The 22,605-nt window shown below is 36.4% G+C and overlaps 1 protein-coding gene across 1 annotated transcript; it reads right to left on the reverse strand.

Moving 5' to 3' along the window:
• Positions 1–822: 822 nt before the first annotated feature.
• LOC134738495 (protein FRG1-like) lies at positions 823–21,374 on the reverse strand. Its single transcript, XM_063653933.1, has 4 exons — positions 21,139–21,374; positions 18,922–18,991; positions 4,824–4,928; positions 823–1,639 (listed from the first exon to the last, which is right to left on the reverse strand). The coding sequence occupies exons 1-4, from the start codon at positions 21,372–21,374 to the stop codon at positions 1,526–1,528; spliced, it is 525 nt and encodes a 174-aa protein (XP_063510003.1). The 3' UTR covers positions 823–1,525.
• Between the last annotated feature and the right edge of the window lie 1,231 nt (positions 21,375–22,605).

The following is a 22,605-nucleotide window of genomic DNA, read 5'->3' on the forward strand; positions in this document are numbered from 1 at the left end:
TAAACATCCTGCACTCTTCCAAATCTTACAATAAAACTGCTTCAATTTCACTTGTTTAGCTTTTATACTTAGTTTTTTAGTTGATCTGTGCTTATTTTAAGGAACCTGAACTACTCTAACAGAATCCACATAATTTTTTTATTAGTCAAACTGCTTTTTTCTAACTCTGGTTCTAATAATTATAAAAAGATAATGATAAATTTATGAAGTAGATACAGTCAAACCTCAATTTCTTAAAATATATACTTAGAATCGGTTATAATTTTTAGATATTCTTTCTTGACAGTCTTTTCCCAAACTCATGATGTCCTCTCTAGGTAATATTGCCACATTCATAAATCAGAAATAAAGACAAAAATGTGGAAACTACAGTAATTTAAGAGAATATAGGTTTTCTACATGCCATTTCCATTGGCTACAGAAAATAGTGAAAATAAGTAAATAAATAGCTAGCTGTCCAGAAGCGTCTCATGCAAAAATCCATCTTTCTGAGCCTTTTTAAGAATTTTAATGTCTTCTTTACTTATTTTAAGTTTGTGGGTTTGGAAGCTCTGAAATTTCTTTCTGCAAAGAAAATGTCTTCATTGAAAAATATCTCAAACTCTGAATATACATATTTACTATTAAATTTATAAATACTGTTAATTTCTTTTTCACTTATTTAAAAAGTCTAATTGTAGGCCAGGCGCAGTGGCTCACACCTGCAATCCCAGCCCTTTGGAAGGCCAAGGCAGGCCGATTACTCGACGTCAGGAGTTCGAGAACAGCCTGGCCAACATGGTGAAACCCTGTCTCTACTAAAACTACAAAAATAGCCGAGCGTAGTGGCGTGTGCCTGTAGTCCCAGCTACTCGGGAGGCTGAGGCAGGAGAATCACATGAACCTGGGAGGCGGAGGTTGCGATGAGCCGAGATAGTGGCACTGCACTCCAGTCTTCGGAACAGAGCGAGACTCCCTCTTGTGGGAGAAAAACATATCTAATTGTATTTTTTTTAATAAGCTGAAGCTTTTGAACAACAAAGATGACCTTCATGACCTCTCAAGAGGAGGGCCACTCATTGATTGGGTAGCAGAAGGCCCCACTTCTATTAGCGCATGCTGGCTGGAGTCCTCTGTGTCCTGGCCATAGCACAGACTTTGACTGGCATCACGCCCATTCTATGAATGAATAGAGAGATTGACTAACCCGAGTGACTAGCTTTGGGAGCTGGTAGGATGATTAGGAAAACTGAACCCTCAAGAAAAGAAAAGCATTTAGCTCAGTGCTCTGTCCTAGAGCTAAATTGTGTTGCCTCTTCTTGTCCATCAGTTTTCACTTTTTCAGACAGGGTCTTGCTCTGTCACACAAGCTGGAATGCAGTGGTGATCAGAGCTCACTGCAGCCTTGAACTCCTGGGCTCAAACAATCCTCCTGTCTCAGCCTCCCGGGTAGCTGAGCCTACAGACATGCACCACCATCCGCAGCTAATTAGGTAATTTATTTTGAAAGCACTTTGATAACCACTTCAACATCAAATCTGTAGGTCTAAAAGGAAAAGCATACATACAAATAATTGATTTCATATTGTTTTACATTTCCTTTGTCTTCTTCTGGAATGTCATTGTTTTTCTTGGTTTCTCTTTCAGCACAGGATCTAATCTAGATATTGGAAAAGAGAATCCAATGGGTTATATGTTTATCTTCTCCCTTCCCCACTTTACCTATCACATAAGAACATTCGAGATGATTTCTTAAGCAGAAGCAAAAATTAACTGAGCAACTATATTCAGAAAAAGACTGGTTCTGGGTATGTGTTTTTACTTCATATATCTAATCTACATGAGTAAGTGCTATCACATACTTCCTCCATAGCCCTTGTGTCAGAAACACTACAGACAAAATTATTTCAGAAATATTTTACACATCAGATCCTGCTAGGCAATAAAGCAATCATTAATTTAAATTTGTCCTCCAAGTGAATACACTAGGATCAAATTATCCCTAGTAGACAAGTGTTTATTTGCTTAGATTGAAAGCTTAATAGCTATTTTACATTGCACAGACTATTACCAAAGTATTAAAATTTTTAACATTACACAACTTGTTTTTAATTAATTAGAACCCACCTCTTTTACTAGCTTCTTATATCCTCTTAAGTTTGCATAGATGTTTACTATCACATGTCATAAGTTAATTGATCTGCATTCATCAATTAGGATCACCCGCAGAACGAGCAACTGCCAATGGCAAGGACTCATGTCTCCTAAGGGATCTCTGTGGCCAGAGTCCAGTTCCAGTGCTGCTTAGAAAGTGATGACAAATAACGTGTTTGTGCCAATGACATCTTTGTGACAGTTTTGATTAGAGGGGTCCCAGACCTGAAAACATTCCCTGCTAGGGCCTGTAGCACAATGCTACATTTAGTAAGAGGGATCTGTGTTCTGGTAGACAAGGCAAGGTCATAAAGGTGAAAGGCTGACAGAGAGTAGGACAGCCTGTAATCAAATGGTACGAAAAGAGTCCTAAATAATCACTGTTCAGAGCTTCCAAGTACTTGACTAACCAAAGAGACCCAGAAAACTTTGTATTTCGTCTGAAAATTTCTTCAAATAGTGAAAAATGCAATCTTTGTGTAAGTATCTTTGTATCTTTGTATAAGTGCCAAGCACTGCACATATATTTACAACTGCCTTCAATAACACATTTGTGATGATATCCAGATGAAAAATAATTTAAACATGATGCAATAAAATATAAATAAGTAAAGATAAATGTAAGTCACAAACCCGTCTGCATTTCCTCAATGACCTGTTTCCTGAGAAGCAATGTGCTATGAAATACTGAGAGTGGCCTCTGGAGTCAGCTGGGCCTGGGTACACATCCTGTCTTACCATACCTTGAAATCACTGTGATTTGCATGAACTGACTGACAAAAACCACGAGGATGTAAGGAGGGTCAGGGGCTGTCTTCCTGTCTGTAAGGCTGAGCTCACATCCACCTCACAGGAGCATTATGGAAATTCAAGACTACAACGCATGTGCCGGATGCATGCAACGAAAAAATATAACATTTCACTTCTCTAACTGTAGGAAAATACCTACATTTTAGATTGAAATTGTTTGAGCTTTAGATTTGAAATTATCTGAAATCAAGGCTATTCTAAAAAGAAAATCAAACATATGATCGGATATCTAACATGTACCACATACAGAGAATTGATAGATGCTTTTAAATTGCACTGGTAGTAGAGAAAAATGTAACATAAATTTTTATGCTCTAATTATAAGAACGAAGGGCATTCTAGAAAAGGTATTTGCCCCCTCTCTTAGAGCCTTCCACTCTGGCCCCCACAATGCCTTACAGAGCAAATATGGGTCAGACTGGATGCAACCTGTGATTCTCAACAGAGACAAACAAAGCAAGGTTCACGATGGTCAGTACAGTGATGGAATCCCAAGACACAGAAAAATCATGTGTCAAGAAGTGGGGAGTTATTCTTTAGACACATCCTGTTATATGTTTATCATTAAAGATCAGTGGCATTTGTGAGTCTAAAAAATTAAGCCTTAAATGTTTTCATCAAATTCCAGTTAACTACCTGATTTATCTAGGTTATATTAACAGTATTATTTAGAATTTCACCTTGATATGAAGATGTCTGTGTAACTTTTACAATGATGTAAACAAAGAGTAGGATTAGGGAGGGCACAGGCCACTGGTGCAATGGATAATGCATCTGACTACGGATGAGGGAATTTAGCCTGGAATAAGCAACTTTTATTTCCAGCTTAGTGATGCACACAAATTTTAAAAATAAAATAAAAATCATGTTTTATGTGATTCGTATTTCTCCTAATGCAAAGAAGACGGGTACTATTAATACAAATATTTTTAAAATGTAAGGGATAAGGCCCCAGAAGTTCTGCTATGATTTTTTATGTTTCGTAGCGTGATTATCATCACAGAAGCTCAAGCATTACATAAATACAAACACGTATACCCCGACCTGGTAATTCTGCTTCTGGAAATTTATCTTCAGGTCCACCCGCACATCTACAAATTGATGCATATTCAATGTTATGTACTGCAGCACTGTTCATAAGAGCAAAAGACTGGAAACAGCCTAAATTTCCATCTATAAAAGGCTAAATAAATTAAGGTATATCCCTAAAATGGAATATTTCGTGGCTGTTAAAAAAGAGAGAGAGAGAAAGGGAGGAAAAGCAAGAAAAAGAGAAAACTTTATACATTCAAACTAATGGTAGAAAACTCTCCAAGATACAATTTTAAGGAAAAAAAATCAAAGTCAAGAAGACTATAGAGGAGGCTGCCTTTAGTGTAAAACAGTTGAAAATTATAAATATATTCATATGTTTATAAAGAAATTTTAGGAGGCTATAAAAAAACAAAACAAAGGAAAGAGGAACAGGAGCTGGGACACATGTGAGTGAGATGTATGCAGGCATATGTCTTCATCTTACTTCATATGCTTTAAAAATGTTGGACCACGTGTACGTGTTATCTATTTTAAAAATTAGATTTTAAAATAGAAGAAATAAGAAAATGAAAGCTTAAAAAGAGCATGTGGAACTACCAGAAAAACGATACTAATCCATGGAGATAATGGCAAGGTAGCTCCTAGATGCACTGATTTCTCTACCACATTGTATAAACAATCCATCAGCTATGGGATTTATAATTAAAAATAAGTCTATTTGAAACACCACATTATAAAAAGCTATTAAATAAATCTTTAAAGTGACAGTAAATGACAACATTTTGAAGAGATACAGTCACATCGCATGTGTGAAAGCAGTAATCTTTATAAAATGTCATCATTACCTTGATCATTTCTTCTTCTCCTGCTGTTTTACTTTTTGCTTCTATGTCCCCTGCTTCATTGCATCTAATAAAGCAGCTATTTGAGGCCAACAAAGCCTTTTTCCCCTAAGTGAAACAAAATAACAAAATAGCCATGAGGATACTTCTTTTAGAAGAAACATTAAGTGTTTAGACTGAATTAATTTTTCCTCCCTGATTTAAAAATCACAGAAAAGAACTTAGAGAAAAACCTGAAAAATATAATACAAGAACATATAGAAAAGGAAACCAAAATCACCTTTCATTTTATTATTCAAAGATTACCACAATAAACATTTGCAGTGTATCTTCCTAGTAGGACTAAATTCTAATTAGATGAGGTGGGATTGCTTCCTTTCTAAAAGATCTAGTGAAGATAAAGCTGATTTAGTTCTATTTCAAAAATTAACTTTAAAGACAAGAACATAATTATGAATGCATAATTTATTCAAATATTAGCATTTTAAGTAAAATTTATTTTCTTCACAATTAGAAAACATGAAAAGGTATATACAATGCCTTTGGTGTTTTGAATTTAAGAATCAATGTCTGGGGGACTTTTGTGTGTGAAAATAAATATTCTTATATATTTTTTGTTGTTTAATGTTTGATATATTACACTGCTTTCTATTAAACAAAACTTTAAAAACTGATTTTCTTGTGTATCTAAATCTGGGTTATAAATTTGGTTAGCTTAACTCCTGTAACAAATATAACATTTATTTATAACCTGTATTTGGTTGATTCTTTTGGAAAACTTGGAATACCATAACATTTAGACAAAATATTTATAAATACAATGATTTCAAAATGTGTTAAATTTGTATCACATCCAGTTAAAAACGTGCTGATAACATGTATTTAATTTCTTAGTCAAGTCACAAGGGCTGGGTGGTCTCTCATCTGGATGGCTCCTGGTGAGCCCTGGAACATGGCGGTGTGGTCCAAGGTGATTTAAACCTGTGCCACAGATTATTCAGCTGAGTCCTTTTTGCAATAGAGTTTTAAGACCCTCTTTCATTTAAATTTAAATTTTTGAAAGTTAGTGTCCTTCCTAAAAATAAAATGCAATGAACTTTCCTAAAGTGTTGTATTATTAGTTCTATCTAAGTTATCATCTTGGTCTTATGAAATATTGGCATTTTCTACTGGTGTAACTTTTATTAGAAGCTTCTCATCATAACTAGTAGGATCATCTCAAAGGGATTGCAACACATTAGCAGGTAATGAAATCAACGCAGTGTTTACTGAACGGTATTGGGTGGGTGGGGAGGAAAAGGAATACACACAGACACACAGAGGAAGGGGTAAAAGAGAATAAGAAATATCAAGGTGCATAACACATGGATAAGTAAGTATTGTTAAGTACAACTCTTACTTCAGTTTCACATATGTATGTGCTTGGCTGCAATGTAAAAATGCATTTATCAATGGATTGGGTCAAAATAGTTTTCAAGTCACTGACTTAAGAATTTATCCTAGGAGATGAGGAAATTAGTCTAAGTGATTACCTCTTTCTGGTGGGAAGTTTGTTTAATCTGTCATCTTAGAAAACACTGCTGAGTTCCTATTTTCAGTTCACTATTGTATACTACCAAAGCTGCTACTCAAAAGCTGAGCTTATCTTCTATTTGCTTGTTCTGCGTGGTGCCCACTGGTCCTTACTGTTTTTGATATAGTTATCTACTTTTTAAAGACAGTTTAACACTCACATATTTTTGTTCAATCTTTACTTCTCACACAAACAGAAAAAGGAAATTATGTATTCTGTATCAACAAAGATTTAACAAAACATCCATACGCTACAACTGTCTACTTACTAAAATTAAGAATTAGTATATTATCTTTTTTCTTCTTATATTAAAACCATCTTTTCATAAACTATTTTAAGCTTATGAACTGAAAGTCTTTTAGAGATAATTTACTTTAATGAATTATTACTATTTATATTTTATACACAAATTGTCACAACTTGGTCTTAGCTAGGTCCACTGTTCACTTACAGTCTGTAATGTTTCTGAAAGCATCCATGATTTCTGCTACAAAGAAGATACTTAGAAACTATTCTGTTTTCCTACTCTGTGACCTAAAATTGACTGGTTCTTCAATGGAAATGAGATCCACATCTAGGCACTAAGAGTATACAGAAATAATTGTGGGGAAACGTACTAATGCTATTTTTGTTGCACTCTATTTTGAGATCTCTTTAAGGCTCTATGTTCTTACTGATTTATTCCAGTTTAATGTATTATACTATTACATCCTACTTTTTTTTAAATATATTATGATTGACTGTTACAGACTTTCTGTTAAACTAACAGGAAGTTTTTATAAACCATAACAGCACTTACATTTTGAAAGACTGGTTCCCATTGTTCTCTTGTTCCAATTGCATCTGAACGCTCAACAAGTTCATCTGAATTTATACCAAGATATTTTTCATAGCCAGATTTCAGGGCAATTGTGTACATTAATAAGATAGATGAAAGTTAAAAACTGAGAGAAAATTAATTATAGGACATCAAAACATGATATGTGTATGTGTGTGATTGTGTACATATCTAAAACTTCAGACTGGACATATTCCAAGTGTTCAAAAGATGCATGTGGCTGAGTGGTGACATACTCCTGTAATCTCTGTGCTTTGGGAAGGCAATGGGAAAATTGCTTGAGGCAAGAAGTTCAAGATCAGCCTTGACAACATAGTGAGACCCCATCTCTACACAAAATTTAAAAAGTTAGCTGGGCATGGTGGTGTGCACATGTAATACCAGCTACTTAGGAGGCTGAGGCAGGAGGAGTGCTTGAGCCCAGAAATTTTAGGTTATAGTGAGCTATGATCACACCACTGCCCTCCAGCCTGGGTGACAGAGTGAGACTCTGTGCCTTCCAAAAAAAAAAAAAAGCTACATGTGACTAGTTGTTGCCATATTGGACAGTGCAGTTTTAAATTTAGTTTTATATTTTGCTTTTTTAATATAAACATTATACGTTATATATTACATAAAAAATATTTTCAAAATTCATCATTCTTCAATTATATCTCTTTAGTTATAAACTTCAATAATAAATTACTAAAACTTTATGTCATCAAACTGTTTTCCAGAAAATGCTGCTTCCATTTACATTCTTACCCCAAATTACCACAGTATGTTTTGTATCATGGATTTTTTTTTAAATATTATGACTCCAAAAAAATACTTGAAAACCTGATATGGAAAAAGCAGTATTCTATTAATTTGCATTTTAGTAGTTAACTAGAATAACAACTGTTTTTTTTTTTCCTTTCCTTTTTAGTTTTTAGATTATCTGGTAATGTCCCTTGCCCATTTTTCTATTCAGATCTGATTGTTTGCAGTTTTTCTACTGGGGTCTTCAGTGCTATGAATTCTATACAAGATACATGTGAAGAGTAAGAACTCACTGCCTATTAAGATTGTTGCAAATATTTTCCTCATTTGTCAGTTAATTTTCTTTATAATCCTCTTTTGTTTATAATTGTAAAGCAGTTTAAAACTATTGAATTTTTTCTTCCTCTGCTTTTATTCTTTGTCTTTCACCCTACTCATCAGACTTTCAAAGAAAGTATAGAAATAATCATCTTAATGTGATTTTTAAAAATTATGATTACTTTTACCTTACCAAGAATCTCCTTGGATGCCAGAATTAACTTTTACTCCTTTATAGGTTAATGATTATATAACAGAAATCATTATCATGTTGATGTAACCAATTACTAAAATATGTAAATTCACTTTCAGTATCTTTTATCCAAAGAATCATTCTATACTTCTGCACAAGGTGAGAATAAAATGGCTACTTTATAAAATACTGTAAAAATAGTGAGTAAAAATATTCTTTCTGTCGTTATGATGCTGTAACATTCTCTGCTGGTTTCAACAATATTCTTTTTTTGAGTCTTCCTGTTTGTCTTTAGACTTCCAAACAGTGAGTTTAAATATCATAGCAACAGTGAACCAGGTTTTGTACTATTTGATTTTTTTAATCTATCTTATTTGGTGTGAGAAATTACTAATCTTCATTTTTTAACTTACATATCTTTTTTCCAGCCTAGCATTATATATTGATAGGAAATCCACTAAAAGTAGATCATAAAATCTACTTTTCAAAAAAGCTATTTCATTTTTTATATCAAAATTACCATGGGCTTAAGACAGATACTAAAATTTTTAATGAATAAAATTAAATTTTTAAAATAACTGCTTACTAATTATATTACAACATAAGCTCACCTGGAATCAGATAATTTGACAGCCGTAAACTGCTCTGGAGGACTAGGGCCCTCATCAACTATTGGAGAAAAAACATTTGAAAATAAATTTGACATTTGCTATAAATATAAAGACATTATTTTCTTTAAAAAAGTGGCTATTTTCTTCTGCAATTAAATGTAAGAATATTCAGATATACTGAAGTCACTGTAATACTGTATCTTTGGAATCAAGATCTATTTTACCTTCTTTTAACTACAGTGCTAATTTTATACACTGAGTAAGACAGGGTGATATAATGCTTATTTAATAACTTTTGAGATAGCTTCTCTTTATGTTTTAAAATACAGTCATAAATAAGCACTTATTTAAAAAAGCTAAATGATTTCATTTATTCAATGTATGGCCTTGCTGACCAAATGGTACTGCTTTTTATCTTCTAATTACTTCATATCTCATTAGTGCTTCCTCTAATGGGCTAAAGAAAATGAGGAAACTTCAAATTGTTAAATGCACGCAGGTTAGTTTTGGTAATAGGTCTGAATAAAAAAGAAATTCAAACATATTTGACACAAATAGATTTTCTTTTTTCTTTCCACTTACTATATTAATTATTCATATTGTTTTGATTTCCAAAGATATTCTTCTGGAACTATACGGAATGTTTTCAAACACTTATATTAGAAAGAGGGACTTGCCAATGGCTGGTAAATATTAAGGAATTAAAAAAAATGGAAGAATCAAAAGCAATGGTTCCATTCCTTTGAAAAACATTTGAGACTAGTTAGAGTTTGGCCTAAGTGAATGAATGTCCTAAAATCTACACTTGCGGCAGGATCTTCCCTTCCAGACACAAACCTTCTTTGTGTGGAGCTCCCAGGGTAAAAAGACCATTGTCGAGTGCTTTTATATAGGTTCCCTCATCCATTTCAATGGCTAGGGTTCCTGAAATTTCACCAAAGTTTGTTACTGTCCACCAGATTCCTAAAAAATAAAATTGATATTTCAACTTTATATTTTAGTTTTGACACAGAGTTCTTTGTTATTATAACTTAGTTTTAAAATCTTTTTATTTTGCAGTCATAAGAAATACTATGAAGATCTCACATATCCTTTACTCGCTTTGTCTCAATGATGACATCTTGCATAAGTATCATACATTGTTAGAATCAGGAAACTGACATTGATATAATCCATGAAGCTTATTCAGATTTCACTAGTTTTACATGTACTTGTTTGCATGTATGTGCACAGATTCATGCGACTACCAGCACAGTCAGGATTAGGTTTTTAAAATACAAAATAGCAACATAGAGCCAGGCATGGGGGTGTATGCCTGTTATCGCTACTCGGGGAGCTGGGAAAGAGGATCACTTGAGCCCAGGATTTCAAGGTTATAATGAGCTATGGTCACACCACTGCACTCTTGCCTGAGGGACAGAGCAAGGTCCTCTCTCAAAAAAAGACCAAAACAAAACAAAAGGCAACATGTGAAGGTAAAAATTGATATATGAAGAATGGTCTCTCTCATGATAGATCTCAGGCATCTATTCACGCCTGCTTTCCAGAGGCAGTGCCTATCATAATGCTTCTTAAAAATGCCTCTACAGGAAGACTTTCTAGCATAGTAATTTTTTTTTTTTTTGAGACGGAGTCTCACTCTGTCACCCAGGCAGGAGTGCAGTGACGTGATCTTGGCTCACTGCAACCTCCGCCTCCTGGGTTCAAACAATTCTCTATCTCAGCTTCGCGAGTAGCTGGGGTTACAAGAGCCTGCCACCATGCCCGAATAGTTTTTTTTTGTATTTTTAGTAGAGACGGAGTTTCACCACATTGGCCAGGCTGGTCTAGAACTCCTGACCTCGTGATCCACCCACCACTGCCTCCCAAAGTGCTGGGATTACAGGTGTGAGCCACCGCACCCAGCCAGTAATCTTAACTATGATTTTAGATTGAAAGCAAAATGAGCAGAATCTATGTCTATGTATACTAATTTCCAATTTACCAATAGAAATGTTAGACTCTAGCAACAATTATTTTACCAGTTGTTATAAAAGTTTATATCTTAATGTTAAAAAATATCCTCAAACCTCCTCCTAAATTGTACTTCAACAGGAGTAGAAATGAGTCAATCATTAACTGGATATGACATATTAAGGAATTCTCGTTAATTTTACAAGGTCTGATAATGACATAGTATAACGTATAAAAGTAAAGAACAAAACAGGTGATGAGAGAAAGACATACCACGTTAAGAAATGTACATTTATGTAATTATGGGTAAAATGACATAATATCTGTGATTTTACTTAAAATTTTCTAGGAAAAAACGTGTGTGGGGGTGTGTATGTAAATGAAACGAGATTGGCAAAATATTGATAATTAATGCTGGGGTCTGGGCACATGGGGGACTCATTATATTCTTCTATGTGTGGATTAGTTTAAATATTTCCATAATAAAAAGGTTTTAAAGATTCAGTTAATTCCACTGCACAAAATTTTCTATTCAACTAAACACTTCATGCTTTTCATAATCAAGTTTAAAATACATAAAATTGTAGCTAAAATGAAGTTGGACCCTTATCTAACACCAAATACAAAAAGTAACTTAAAATAGAGCAAAGACCTAAATGTAAGAGCTAAAGTTAGAAAACTTTTAGAAGAAAATGGTAAAAGCTTCACGACAATGAATTTGGCAATGATTTCTTATTTAGAACATCAAAGGCACAGGCAACAAAAGAAAACATAGGCAAACTGGACTTCATCAGAATTAAAAACTTTCGTGCATCAAGAACCACTGTCAACAGAGTAAAAGGCAACCCAGAGAACGGAGAAAATATTTGTAAACTACATACATTATAAGGAATTAATATCCAGACTATAAAGAGAACTCCAAAAAGACAAATACCACAATTCAAAACTGGGCAAAGCATATACACGGACATTGCTCCAAAGATGATATACAAATGGCCAATAAGCACTCGAAAAGACGCTCAACATCACTAGTCACTAGGGAAATATAAATCAAAACCATAATGCAATACCACTTCACACCCATTAGAATGCTATTATCAAAACAACAAAAAACAGAAACCAAGAAAACCAGAAAAACAAATGTTGGGCAGGATGTGGAGAAACTGAAACCCTGTGCAATGCTGGTGTTAAGGTAAAATGGTACACGTACTTAAATTCCACTGAAGTGTACATGTAAAAATAGAAAAACTGGCAAGTTCTATATTCTGTATATTTTACCTCCACACACACACAAAACCAATGCAGAAAAAGAAAATTAATCAAAATTAAAGTTTCAGCTAAAGAGGATTAGAAAGCAATAAAACTAATGACAATTTAGATGATTGAGTTATAGCTACAATTGTTTTCAGTAAAAGAAATAATGCTTTATTCAGAATCATTATGAACAGTGGTATGATTAGCAAGTCTTTCTTATAAATGTAATAGTTAATAATTTAAAATTAGTTTTATTTTGTATGTTCTATGCCACGTTCACCAAGTACACTTATTATTAAATAAAATCATTTAAATATAATATCTCATTAATGTTTTGCAAATGAAGAAATTTCTGGCAGAAAAGCTCCTCAAAATTTTCACACTCTGTCCAAGTAGGGAAATGATACAATAACATTACTAATAATATTGTCAACTGAAAAAGAAATTACTTTGTGTAGATGCCAGTATTTTTTCTCAATGGCATTTCAAAGAATAAGAAAGCTAAACACAGTATCATCAAGAATTAAATATGAGCATTCTGCTTACTTTCTGCAAGTGGCCTACATTCAACCTTTGGAGGTATGCTTATATGTTTAACGACTAAAGTAACATAATACTTAACAGTGCCACTTGGGTGTTTTAGCTGTGAAAAAGCAGTGGATCCTAAGAACAGTGGGCACTGAAGTTGCCTGTCTCTACGTCAGGTTACAGCTCAAGCTGTGTATATGCTGCAGACGCTCAAGCTTAATTTAAGAGAATCCACTGTGAAACATTACTTGCTATTTAGACAAATGCTTAAAGTTATTTCCTTTTAAACCTGAGGAAGATGGTGAAATATTCCCGCTGTGTTGTCTCACAATGCATAACAAAGCTTTTCACATATTTTCATATAGTTTAGAATGTTTACATATGTCTGGCATGCCTGTATTCCAGCACTTTGAGAGGAGGAAGCAGGAGAATCACTTAAGCCCAGGAGTTCAAAATCAGCCTAGGTAACAAAAGGAGACCCCCATCTCTACAAAAAAATTAAGAAATTAGCTGCGTATGGTGGTACAAGACTGTGGTCCCAGCTACTCGGGAGTCCGATGTGAGAGGACTGCTTGAGCCCACGAGGTCGAGCGTGCACTGAGTCATGATCATGTCACTGCACTCCAGCCTGAGCAACAAAGCAAGAGCCTGTCTCAAACAAAAAAAGTCCCCATGCACCAGTGTCATGGCTGATAAGATACTACCAGGGCACCCTAATTCTAGCATCAAGGCTGTGTGACAGCTCACCTCGCCTTCTGACTAACCCAGTGCTTCTGTGCTAAGGGCCCTCTTAAATATCTGCCTTCATTATGTGCTTGGCACAAAGGAATGATATAGCTTAGATTTGGAAATGGAATTTTCTTCCCCAATCTTACTGTAGTCTAAGTACCCTTCACAGACCTTCTATTAACCCATATCTTACTTAACTATAGTTCCTGGGTAAATCAAATCTGTGTTTTGCAAACTACGATGTTGTAAGTTCAATTGCTTCTGAATCTAGCAGAGCTCAGTGAAACTACTTGCTTACAGACATGCTCATTTTTATTAATGTCACACATGGTATTATCCATTTGAAAGACAGAATTTCTTTCATCCTATTTACCAATCCCTTCAGATCCTTGTGAGCAACCAACAGAACAGCTTTAAAAAATTAAAGGGTTTTTTCTTTCCCTTCACAAATAGGCACATGCTTACTTATACGGCAAGTTTAGAAAATCCACATTGCCAAAGAAGGTAGAAGGACAAAGAGAAAAAGACGAAGAAAGACTTCCTCTTCCAGCCAAGATGGACTTGCCCTCCCACCATGACCAAGAAAACTGAAACTGGATAGAATATTTGAGAAAACTGTTTTCAGGGATTGGAACACAGGCAGAACAGGACTGTGATATTTGAGAACAGGAAAACACAGGAGGCAAATCTCACACACACTTCTGTTTTCTGCCCAACGGCAGTTTCTTGACCACACAGAGAGAGGTAGAGACCTCCAAAAATGAGGCAATGTCACTGTCACTAAGCTGAGTCTTGCAGTACTAACATGTTTGAAGTTTATAGAATAAGGTACTGGAGAAGAGGGAACTACATACAGGTGAGGCCTCAAAAGAGTATGCAAAAGTTCTCCGCAGGTCTGGGGCCAAGGGCTGGGGGGAGTGCTTACAGCAGGCAGGCTCCACAAGGCCTCTGCAGAGTGGCTGGCACTTCTGAGGGCTGACTGGAGATGCCAGAGATCACACAAATTTGGGACATAGCAGAGTGGAGAGAACTCATCAAATATACCTAGAACATGTGGCTGAGGCCCGTGAGGATGAACCTTTCCTAGAGTAAGAGTCACTGTCTAAGTCTACAGGCAAAAACCTAATAAATAAGCACAAACTAACAAAGGCCCAGGCTTGACAGGAGCAAAAGTTTGGTCAAATAATTTCACTACCCATCAAGACATTTAACAGAAATAAAGGTTAAAATGTTATGAAAATGAAAGACTGAATTTATAAGGAAGACTTAACAATCCTAAATGAGTACACATGACAGCTTCAAAATACTTTAAGCAAAAACTGCTTAAGTAGACAGATCTAGAATTACAGTTGGAGATTTTAACATAACTCTCAATACATTGTAGGATGAGTAAAAAATCAGTAAGAACACAGAAGATGTGCATAGTCACAAGCTCCACCAGTTGATCTAACTGACATCTAAAGAACACTGAATCACCGGGTGACACGGCTCACGTCAGTAATCCCAGCACTTTGGGAGGCTGATGCGGGTGGATCGCCTGAGGTCAGGAGTTTGAGACCAGCTTGGCCAACTTGGTGAAATGCCACCTCTATTAAAAATATAAAAAAATTAGCCAGGCATGGTGGCAGGTGTCTGTAATTCCAGCTCCTCCGGAGGCTGAGGCAGGAGAATCACTTGAACCTGGGAGGCAGAGGCTGCAGTGAGCCAAGATCGTGCCACTGCACTCCAGCCTGCTGGGCAACAGAGCACGACTTCATCTCCAAAAAAAAATAAAAATAAAAATTAAAAAAACCCTGAACCAACATCTGCAGAATACACATTCTTTTCAAGTGTACACGGAAATTCACTAGGAAAGTATGTTCTCCAACTATACTATAAATGAATTAGAAATCAGCAACAATAACATACCTACAATATCTCTATGTAGTAGAAATTAAAAACAATACATTTCTAAATAACTCAAGTGTCCATGAAAAGAAAAATCACAAGGAAAACTTGGAGATATTTTGAATGGAATCAAAATGAAACAAAATGTGTTGACTATAACTTAAATTAACATGGAATGAAGAGATCTAACTCCCTTCTTAAGAAGCAATAAAACAAGAGCGATGTAAACTGAAAATTAGTTAAAGGGAGGAAAAAAAGACTGAAAATAAATGAAATAGAAAATGATAAAAAGAGAAAATAAGTAACACTGAAACAGGCTTGTCCAACCTGAGGGCTGCATGTGGCCCAGGCCAGCTTTGAATGCAGCCCAACACAAATTCATAAACTTTCTTGAAACATTATGAGATTTTTTTCCTTTTTTTTTTTTTGGCTCATCAGCTTATCATTAGTGTATTCTATGTGTGGCCCAAGACAATTCTTCTCCTTCCATTGTGGCCCAGGGAAGCTAAAAGATTGAATACCCCTGTACTAAAAGATCATTAATTATCTAAAATAAGTGATCTTATAAAGAATTGATAAACCTCCAGCTAGACTGACTGATCCAGGAAAAAATAGAAAAAACACAAATTACCAATATGAAGAGACTGCAATACAGATTAGATTCTACAGACATTAAAAGGATATTAAAGGAATATTTTGAACAATTTTATGCCAATAAATCCAACAACTTGGATGAAATGAAATTTTCCTAAAAGACACAAATTATCAAAACTGACAACCGAAAAATCTGAAAATATCTCTTAAAAAATCTTAATTCTCCCACAAAAAATTAAAACCAAACCAAACAAAACCCCCTAGGTTCAGATGACTTCACTGGTAAATCCTGTCAAACATGTAAAGAAGAAATTATACCCATCTTACACAGCTATTTCCAAAAACGGGGAAGGAGACAGCACTTCCCATCTAATTTTCTGACACCCAATATCACCTTGACACCAAAATCAAATAAAGACATTACAAGAAAAGGATACAAAAGTCCAATATCTCCCATCAACACCAATATAAAAATCTTAAAAAAAAAAAAAAACACCTAGAAATCAACTCTAGCAATATCCCAAAGGACAACGCACCACAACCAGGTGGGGTTTATCTCAGGGATGTAAAGTTAGTTTAAAAGTTGAAAATGAAACCAATGTAATTCATTGGCAGAATGAAGAAAGTTGTATAATCATCTCAACAGATACAGAAAGACACATTTGACAGCATTAACCATCGTTATGATAAAAACTCCCAAGAAACAAAGTTTAAAAGGAATGTCCTCATTTTGATAAAGGTTTTCTCTGCAGATCCTGCAGACATCATACCATATGGTGGACTACTGAAAGCTTTCTGCCTAAGCTTGGAAACAATGCAATTATGCCCATTCTCATGACTTCTGTTCAACACTATAGAAGTCCTGGACAGTATAATAAACCAATAAAAAGCAAGACAAGACATAAGGATTAAAAAAAAAGAAGTAAGACGATAGTCACAGGAAACATAATTGCAAATTCCTTCGTTTCCTATATAAACAAACCACTAGAAGTAATAAGGGAAACAGACTTATCAGACTAAAAAGTCACTATCCAAAATCAACTGTATATCTATATACTGACAGCAAACAACTGGAAAATCAAATTCAGAACTTCTATTGACAGTAGTGTAAAATTATAAAATAGTTAAGAATAAAGTTTTAAACAGGCATGCAAGACTGCTACATTGAAAATTATGAAATATTGAGGCTCAATATTAAGATGTTGATTCTCCCCCAAATGATCTGGACTCAATACAATTCTCCGAGAAAATCCAACAGGCTTCACGGTAGAAATTAATAAACTAATAGTAAGTACAAAGTTGGAGTACACACACTACCTGATCTCAAGACTTCATGAAATTATAGCAATCAAGAGAAATATACCAAAAGAAAAACAGACAATCGATAAAACAGAGTCCAGAAATAGACCAATACATAGAAAGTTAATTGACTTTTTATGAAGATATGAAACTAGATTAATGGAAAAAGGAAACATCAGTGGTGCTGGCACAAATGGCTATCAAGATGTTTAAAAAAAAAAAAAGTAAATCTTGAAACCAAACTCACACCATGCCAAAAATTAATTTGAGATTAATGACAGATTTAATGTAAAAACTAAAACTGTGATGCCTCTAAAAGGCAATGTAGAATATTTTCCTGACTTTGGGGTAAGCAAAGATCTCTTAGATCAAAGAGATAAGGCAGTAACCATAAAATAAAAAATATAAACTAAGCTTTATAAAAATTAAAAGCTTCTGACCATCCTGGCTAACATGGTGAAACCCTGTCACTACTAAAAACACAAAAAATTAGCTGGGCGTGGTGGCAGGCGCCTGTAGTACCAGCTACTTGGGAGGCTGAGGCAGGAGAATGGTGTGAACCTGGGAGGTGGAGCTTGCAGTGAACCGAGATCGCGCCACTGCCCTCCAGTCTGGGTGACAGAGCGAGACACCATCTCAAAAAAAAAAAAAAAAAAAAGCTGTCCATCCAAAAACCACCATTAAGAAACTGAAAATGTAAAACTCAGACTGGGAGAAAAGACTGATAACACCATCAACTCTTGGCAAGGATGTAAGTGGAGAACTAATTCATTCTTGGTGGGAGGCTAAAATAGCACAACTACTTTAGAAAATTTTTGGCAATTTCTTATATAAACATTCACCTATCCTTTGACACAGCAATTCCACATCTACATATCCACCCTAGATATTTACCTTAATTTTAGAATTGTTGATTTGCAATTTCAAAAGCAATGATTCTTCCAGAACATTAGCTTTATACCATTCCATATTTTATATATTTTTAAAGCTCCCATAATTTATGAAGTTTCAAAATACAACTTGCCAAGTTTTAAGAGAGAGAAAAAAAAGTATGGAAACAGCTAAATGGAAAACAGGATGGTTAAGTGTGTTTGGGTCAGTTTATTTCTAGTATCATTTACAGGCTACCCTGGTATTGTATTTAAAATTTTCATTCATTTCAGAGTTCACAAAATAATGACTTTTCCTGTGAAGATACTTTGTTTAAGAGGCAACTGACTTCTACAACTAAAATGTATATATATTCAAAGAAAATAACTTGTAAAATATATTTGGTTGAATAACATTTACATTAAGTCTTTAAAATTATGTATCAGAATCTGCAGCTATTAAGCAGTCTAATGGTGCCTAGTAAGTCAGAGAGTTGTAATTCTTCTCTCGCGTGCTCTGTTCTGACAATGAAGTAAAGGTATCAGTAGCATCTACTGTGCTAAAGAATAAATGCAATTTGCAACTGTAGGTAATATTTAAGCACTTTAAGACAAATATGAATACATCATAAATTTCTATCTAGGAAAATATTTTCAATGAGATCTCAAGAAATGTTAACTTTTTGCAGAATAAAACACTGAAAACTGACTCACCAACATATCAAGCTGGGTTTCTTCATCTTCTTCTCTTTTTCTCTTCTTATCTTTGCTCTTTTTCTTCTTACTACAGGACATAATTTATATAGATGAGTTCAGGTATATTGATTTGTGTGATAAATAAATATCATAAGATTGAAACTTGGAAGTCTTTAAGCTGTTTCATTTATAAATTATTGATTTAAGGAGACTTACATTGCTATGCCCTCTTAAATACAGTACTGAGAATTGGCTTCATGCTTTGTACATATTATGTTAAAGTTCAAAGCAGATTGTAGAGTCACACTGCCAGATTTTAAATCCTGATTCTGTCACTTCTTAGCTCTGTAATTTTTGGAAAAGGTACCGAATCTCTCTGTGAGTCAGTTTCCCCACTTAAAAAATTAGGATAATAACTTAACTCTTAAGGCTATTGTGAGGATTAAGAGATAATATGTATCTTCACACATTGCTGGTGGAAATGTAAAATGATGCAGCATCTACAGGAAACAGTTTGTGATTCCTCAAAAAGTTAAAGGGTTACCATATGACCCAGCAATTTTACTCTTAAGTATGTATACCAAAGGGAAATGAAAACATACACCCACAAAAATACTTATGTAAGAACATTCACACTAGCATTATTCACAATAGTCAAAAAGGGGAAACAACCTAAATGTTCATTAACTGATGAATGGATGAACAAAATGTTACATCCATACAATGGAATACTACGCAGCCATAAAAAGGAACAAGCGCTACAACAATGATGAACCTGAAGAATGTTATAAGTGAAAGACGCCAGATACAAAAGACCACATGTTGCATGATTTCTTAGGAAATATTCAGAATAGGCAATTTCACATAGATAGCAGACTAGTGGTTGCCAAGGTCTAGGAGAGGGGGAGGATGGGATGTGACTGCTTTAATGGGTAGGAAGAGATTTCCTTCTGAGATGATGAAAATGCTGATCAACTAGACAGTGGTGAACCTCTTGAATATATACTAAAAGCCACTGACTGTACAAAAGGGTGAATTTTATAATTATGAATTACATCGCAATAAAAAATAAAAACCCAAGAGCGATTTGAAAAAAGTTAATGTGCAAAGTGCCTACAACAATTTCTTGGCACATTGAAAGTGCCATATAAGCATTAATTATGATTATTACGATATTCTTAAGACACTCTTGCCTGCATTTTCATCATAAAGTTTTCAGAAGATAACTCACCATTCCTCACCGGAAATTCACAGAGTAAAAATCTAACATTCATTCGGGATATACCTGCATTTGTTCTGGCATCTTCATGAGGCCAGACTCCTTGAAAGGGCTCTCAAGGGCAGTGGCTTCAGCTCACTCCTTGATACTTTCTTTCCATCTCGCCTACCAATATCAAAACCTCTATTTATCACGGAGGCCAGGAGGAAATGCTCAATATTTGTATGTACAGTCAACCTCAGGCAAATCTGCCAGTTAAAAAAGAAGCGGGGATATGAATGCACAGGTACTTTTCTCCTAAAGAGCTAATAAATTACCACTACGACCTCCTCCTCACATTTGGCTCAATTTATTTACTGCATGTATGTTCTCTCATTTAATCTTCACAGTCTTCTAAAGGTATAAAAAATGGTCTGAAAGTATAAATGTGTAAACGGAGGTACAAAGATACTTGATCTCTTAATGAGTAAATGAAAGTTCAGACGTATTAAGCAATTTGCCACAAATTACAAAATTAGTAAATGACAGAATGCAGGTTCCATCCCATATCCCTATCAAAGCCCATATACACCTCAACCACTGGGTGATTCATCCTGGTTTCACTCTACATATTAGCTTAGAAAAAATTAATCAATAATTTTTCCAAGAAGAGACAATGGAGAAAAGAATAATCCCTAATAAAGGAAGTTATTATCATGAAGTACAAGATCAGACTAATACAGACCCAACAGGCAGAGGCCTGGAGAGATGCCTCAGGGGACCGAAACTCATGGGTACAGGTCCACGGATCACCCGACCATCTATCCTGTTTCCAGGGTCGTCTGCGCGGGAGGCTGCACCTGTCTGCACAGGCGCCAGGAACTGCGATCTGGCCTCCGTCCAGCCCAGAAAGGGTCAGGGCGAAGCCTGGGAGGCCACGAAGCCGGCTCTCCAGACCACGGCTTCCACCGGATTCGCGGGGATGGAGTGCATCCGAAAAGAACTGAGGAGGCTCCCGCCGGAGCTGCAGGACCCACCTCTTCGCCTTGGTTCCCTTGAGCACAAGCTTGGTAGACTTCACATAAGAGTACTCAGCCATGGCTCCGGGAGACTTCTGTGCAGAGAGGCTGAAGCTGGCCCAGGACGAGAATGTGACCCGGAGCAGCACCAGGGCGGGGAGGAACAGAAGTGGAGGTGAAGTAAACACTCCCTGAAAGCGTACGTCTGTCCAGAACCTCCTTTCGTCTTCACCCAAACGCTGAATGGCTGACATTTCCACTTCCGGATTTCTGGCGTGGAGGGGGGGGGAGGGGAGCTACAGCGGCTGCAGAGGGCTGAAAGGTGTCCGCACGCATCTGCTCCCTGGCGCCCTCTCGAGGAGCCCCTGAGGATTCATGCCTCCCAGAGGTGGGGAAAGCCCGCCCCAGGCGCCGGTGCTGATGGTTTTGGGGCTGCCATGCGCGCTGTGGAACCGCCTCCCGCTAGAGCTGCGGGCTGGCTACGGTCCCCGCGGGGGCGGGAAGAGGCTCAGGTTACCCTCGCTGTCTCGCGGCGGCGCTTCTGGAAGCGTGAGCCACTTGTGCGCGGGTCACTCGGGGCTGTGCCTCGCGCGACTGTGTGTGCAGGAAACAAGCAGGAAATACCCTAAAATAGAATGAAGCACCATGTTGAGGGCCGCGGACGTCGCGAGTGCTGTGGGAAAGTGGGCTAAGGTGGAGAGTTATGGTGGCGCGTGTTACAGGCTCAGGGGTCAGGAAGAAGCCTAATCACAGAGGCAGCATCTGAGGAGGGTCTTGAGAGCTGGGCAGGCTTTTGCCCGATAGAGATGGAGGAAGCTAGTCCTGTCTGTTGGCGGAAACAGGGCAGAGGCGTGGAGGGAGCTGTGCAGCGCTGGTGTGAGGAGCCGCGAGCAGGCCAGGCCTGTAAAGCAGTGATGGGATCCAGTATAGAGAAGGCAAGTCGGGGTCCTGTGGTCGCTGAAGAATTTGAATGAAATCAGTAAACAGGTGAGAGGGATCCATCACAAGAGCATGGGATGAAACGAGGAGTACTCCACCGTGATTCCTCTGCAGCTGGGGGTATTATTAATCGCGTATGTGACACCAAAACGGTGGGTATTATTGATAGCGTATGTGACACCAAAACCACCCCACTCAAGCTGTGGCTCTTTCCCTAAAGTAGAAAACAGAGACCAGTTGGGTTCCAAGAATCCACGTAGATCTTATTAAATTCGTGATTTCTGGTGGCACCATGGATTCAGGATTGGCTCATCTCAAACTTGACTCAGAAACAAAACCATCTCAATGTGCAGAGATGAGCGTCCTTACCCGCTATCATATTTTCTGGTGTTTTCAGAGTGCTGTGCTTCCTAATCCCCATTCCACGGCAATCCACATGCCATGATGCCCAGAGGCATTAACAAAGGAAACACACAGGCGCTCCTCACGTTGGCTTTCCATGGTTTTGATGAAAATCTCAGTTTCCTCATCTCATACAATGTGGTT

The sequence above is a fragment of the Pongo pygmaeus genome, chromosome 17, assembly GCF_028885625.2.
Source record: "Pongo pygmaeus isolate AG05252 chromosome 17, NHGRI_mPonPyg2-v2.0_pri, whole genome shotgun sequence".
NCBI lineage: Eukaryota > Metazoa > Chordata > Mammalia > Primates > Hominidae > Pongo > Pongo pygmaeus.

What these genes read in the sequence shown, in the direction of transcription:
- LOC134738495 (XM_063653933.1), bottom strand. Translation starts at nt 21,374, where the DNA reads ATGTCAGCCATTCAGCGTTTGGGTGAAGACGAAAGGAGGTTCTGGACA. An exon ending in AAGGGAACCAAGGCGAAGAG is followed by an intron (nt 18,992 to 21,138) that starts GTGGGTCCTGCA and finishes TATGTCCTGTAG; the next exon opens with TAAGAAGAAAAAGAGCAAAG. An exon ending in AAACCCAGCTTGATATGTTG is followed by an intron (nt 4,929 to 18,921) that starts GTGAGTCAGTTT and finishes TGTTTCACTTAG; the next exon opens with GGGAAAAAGGCTTTGTTGGC.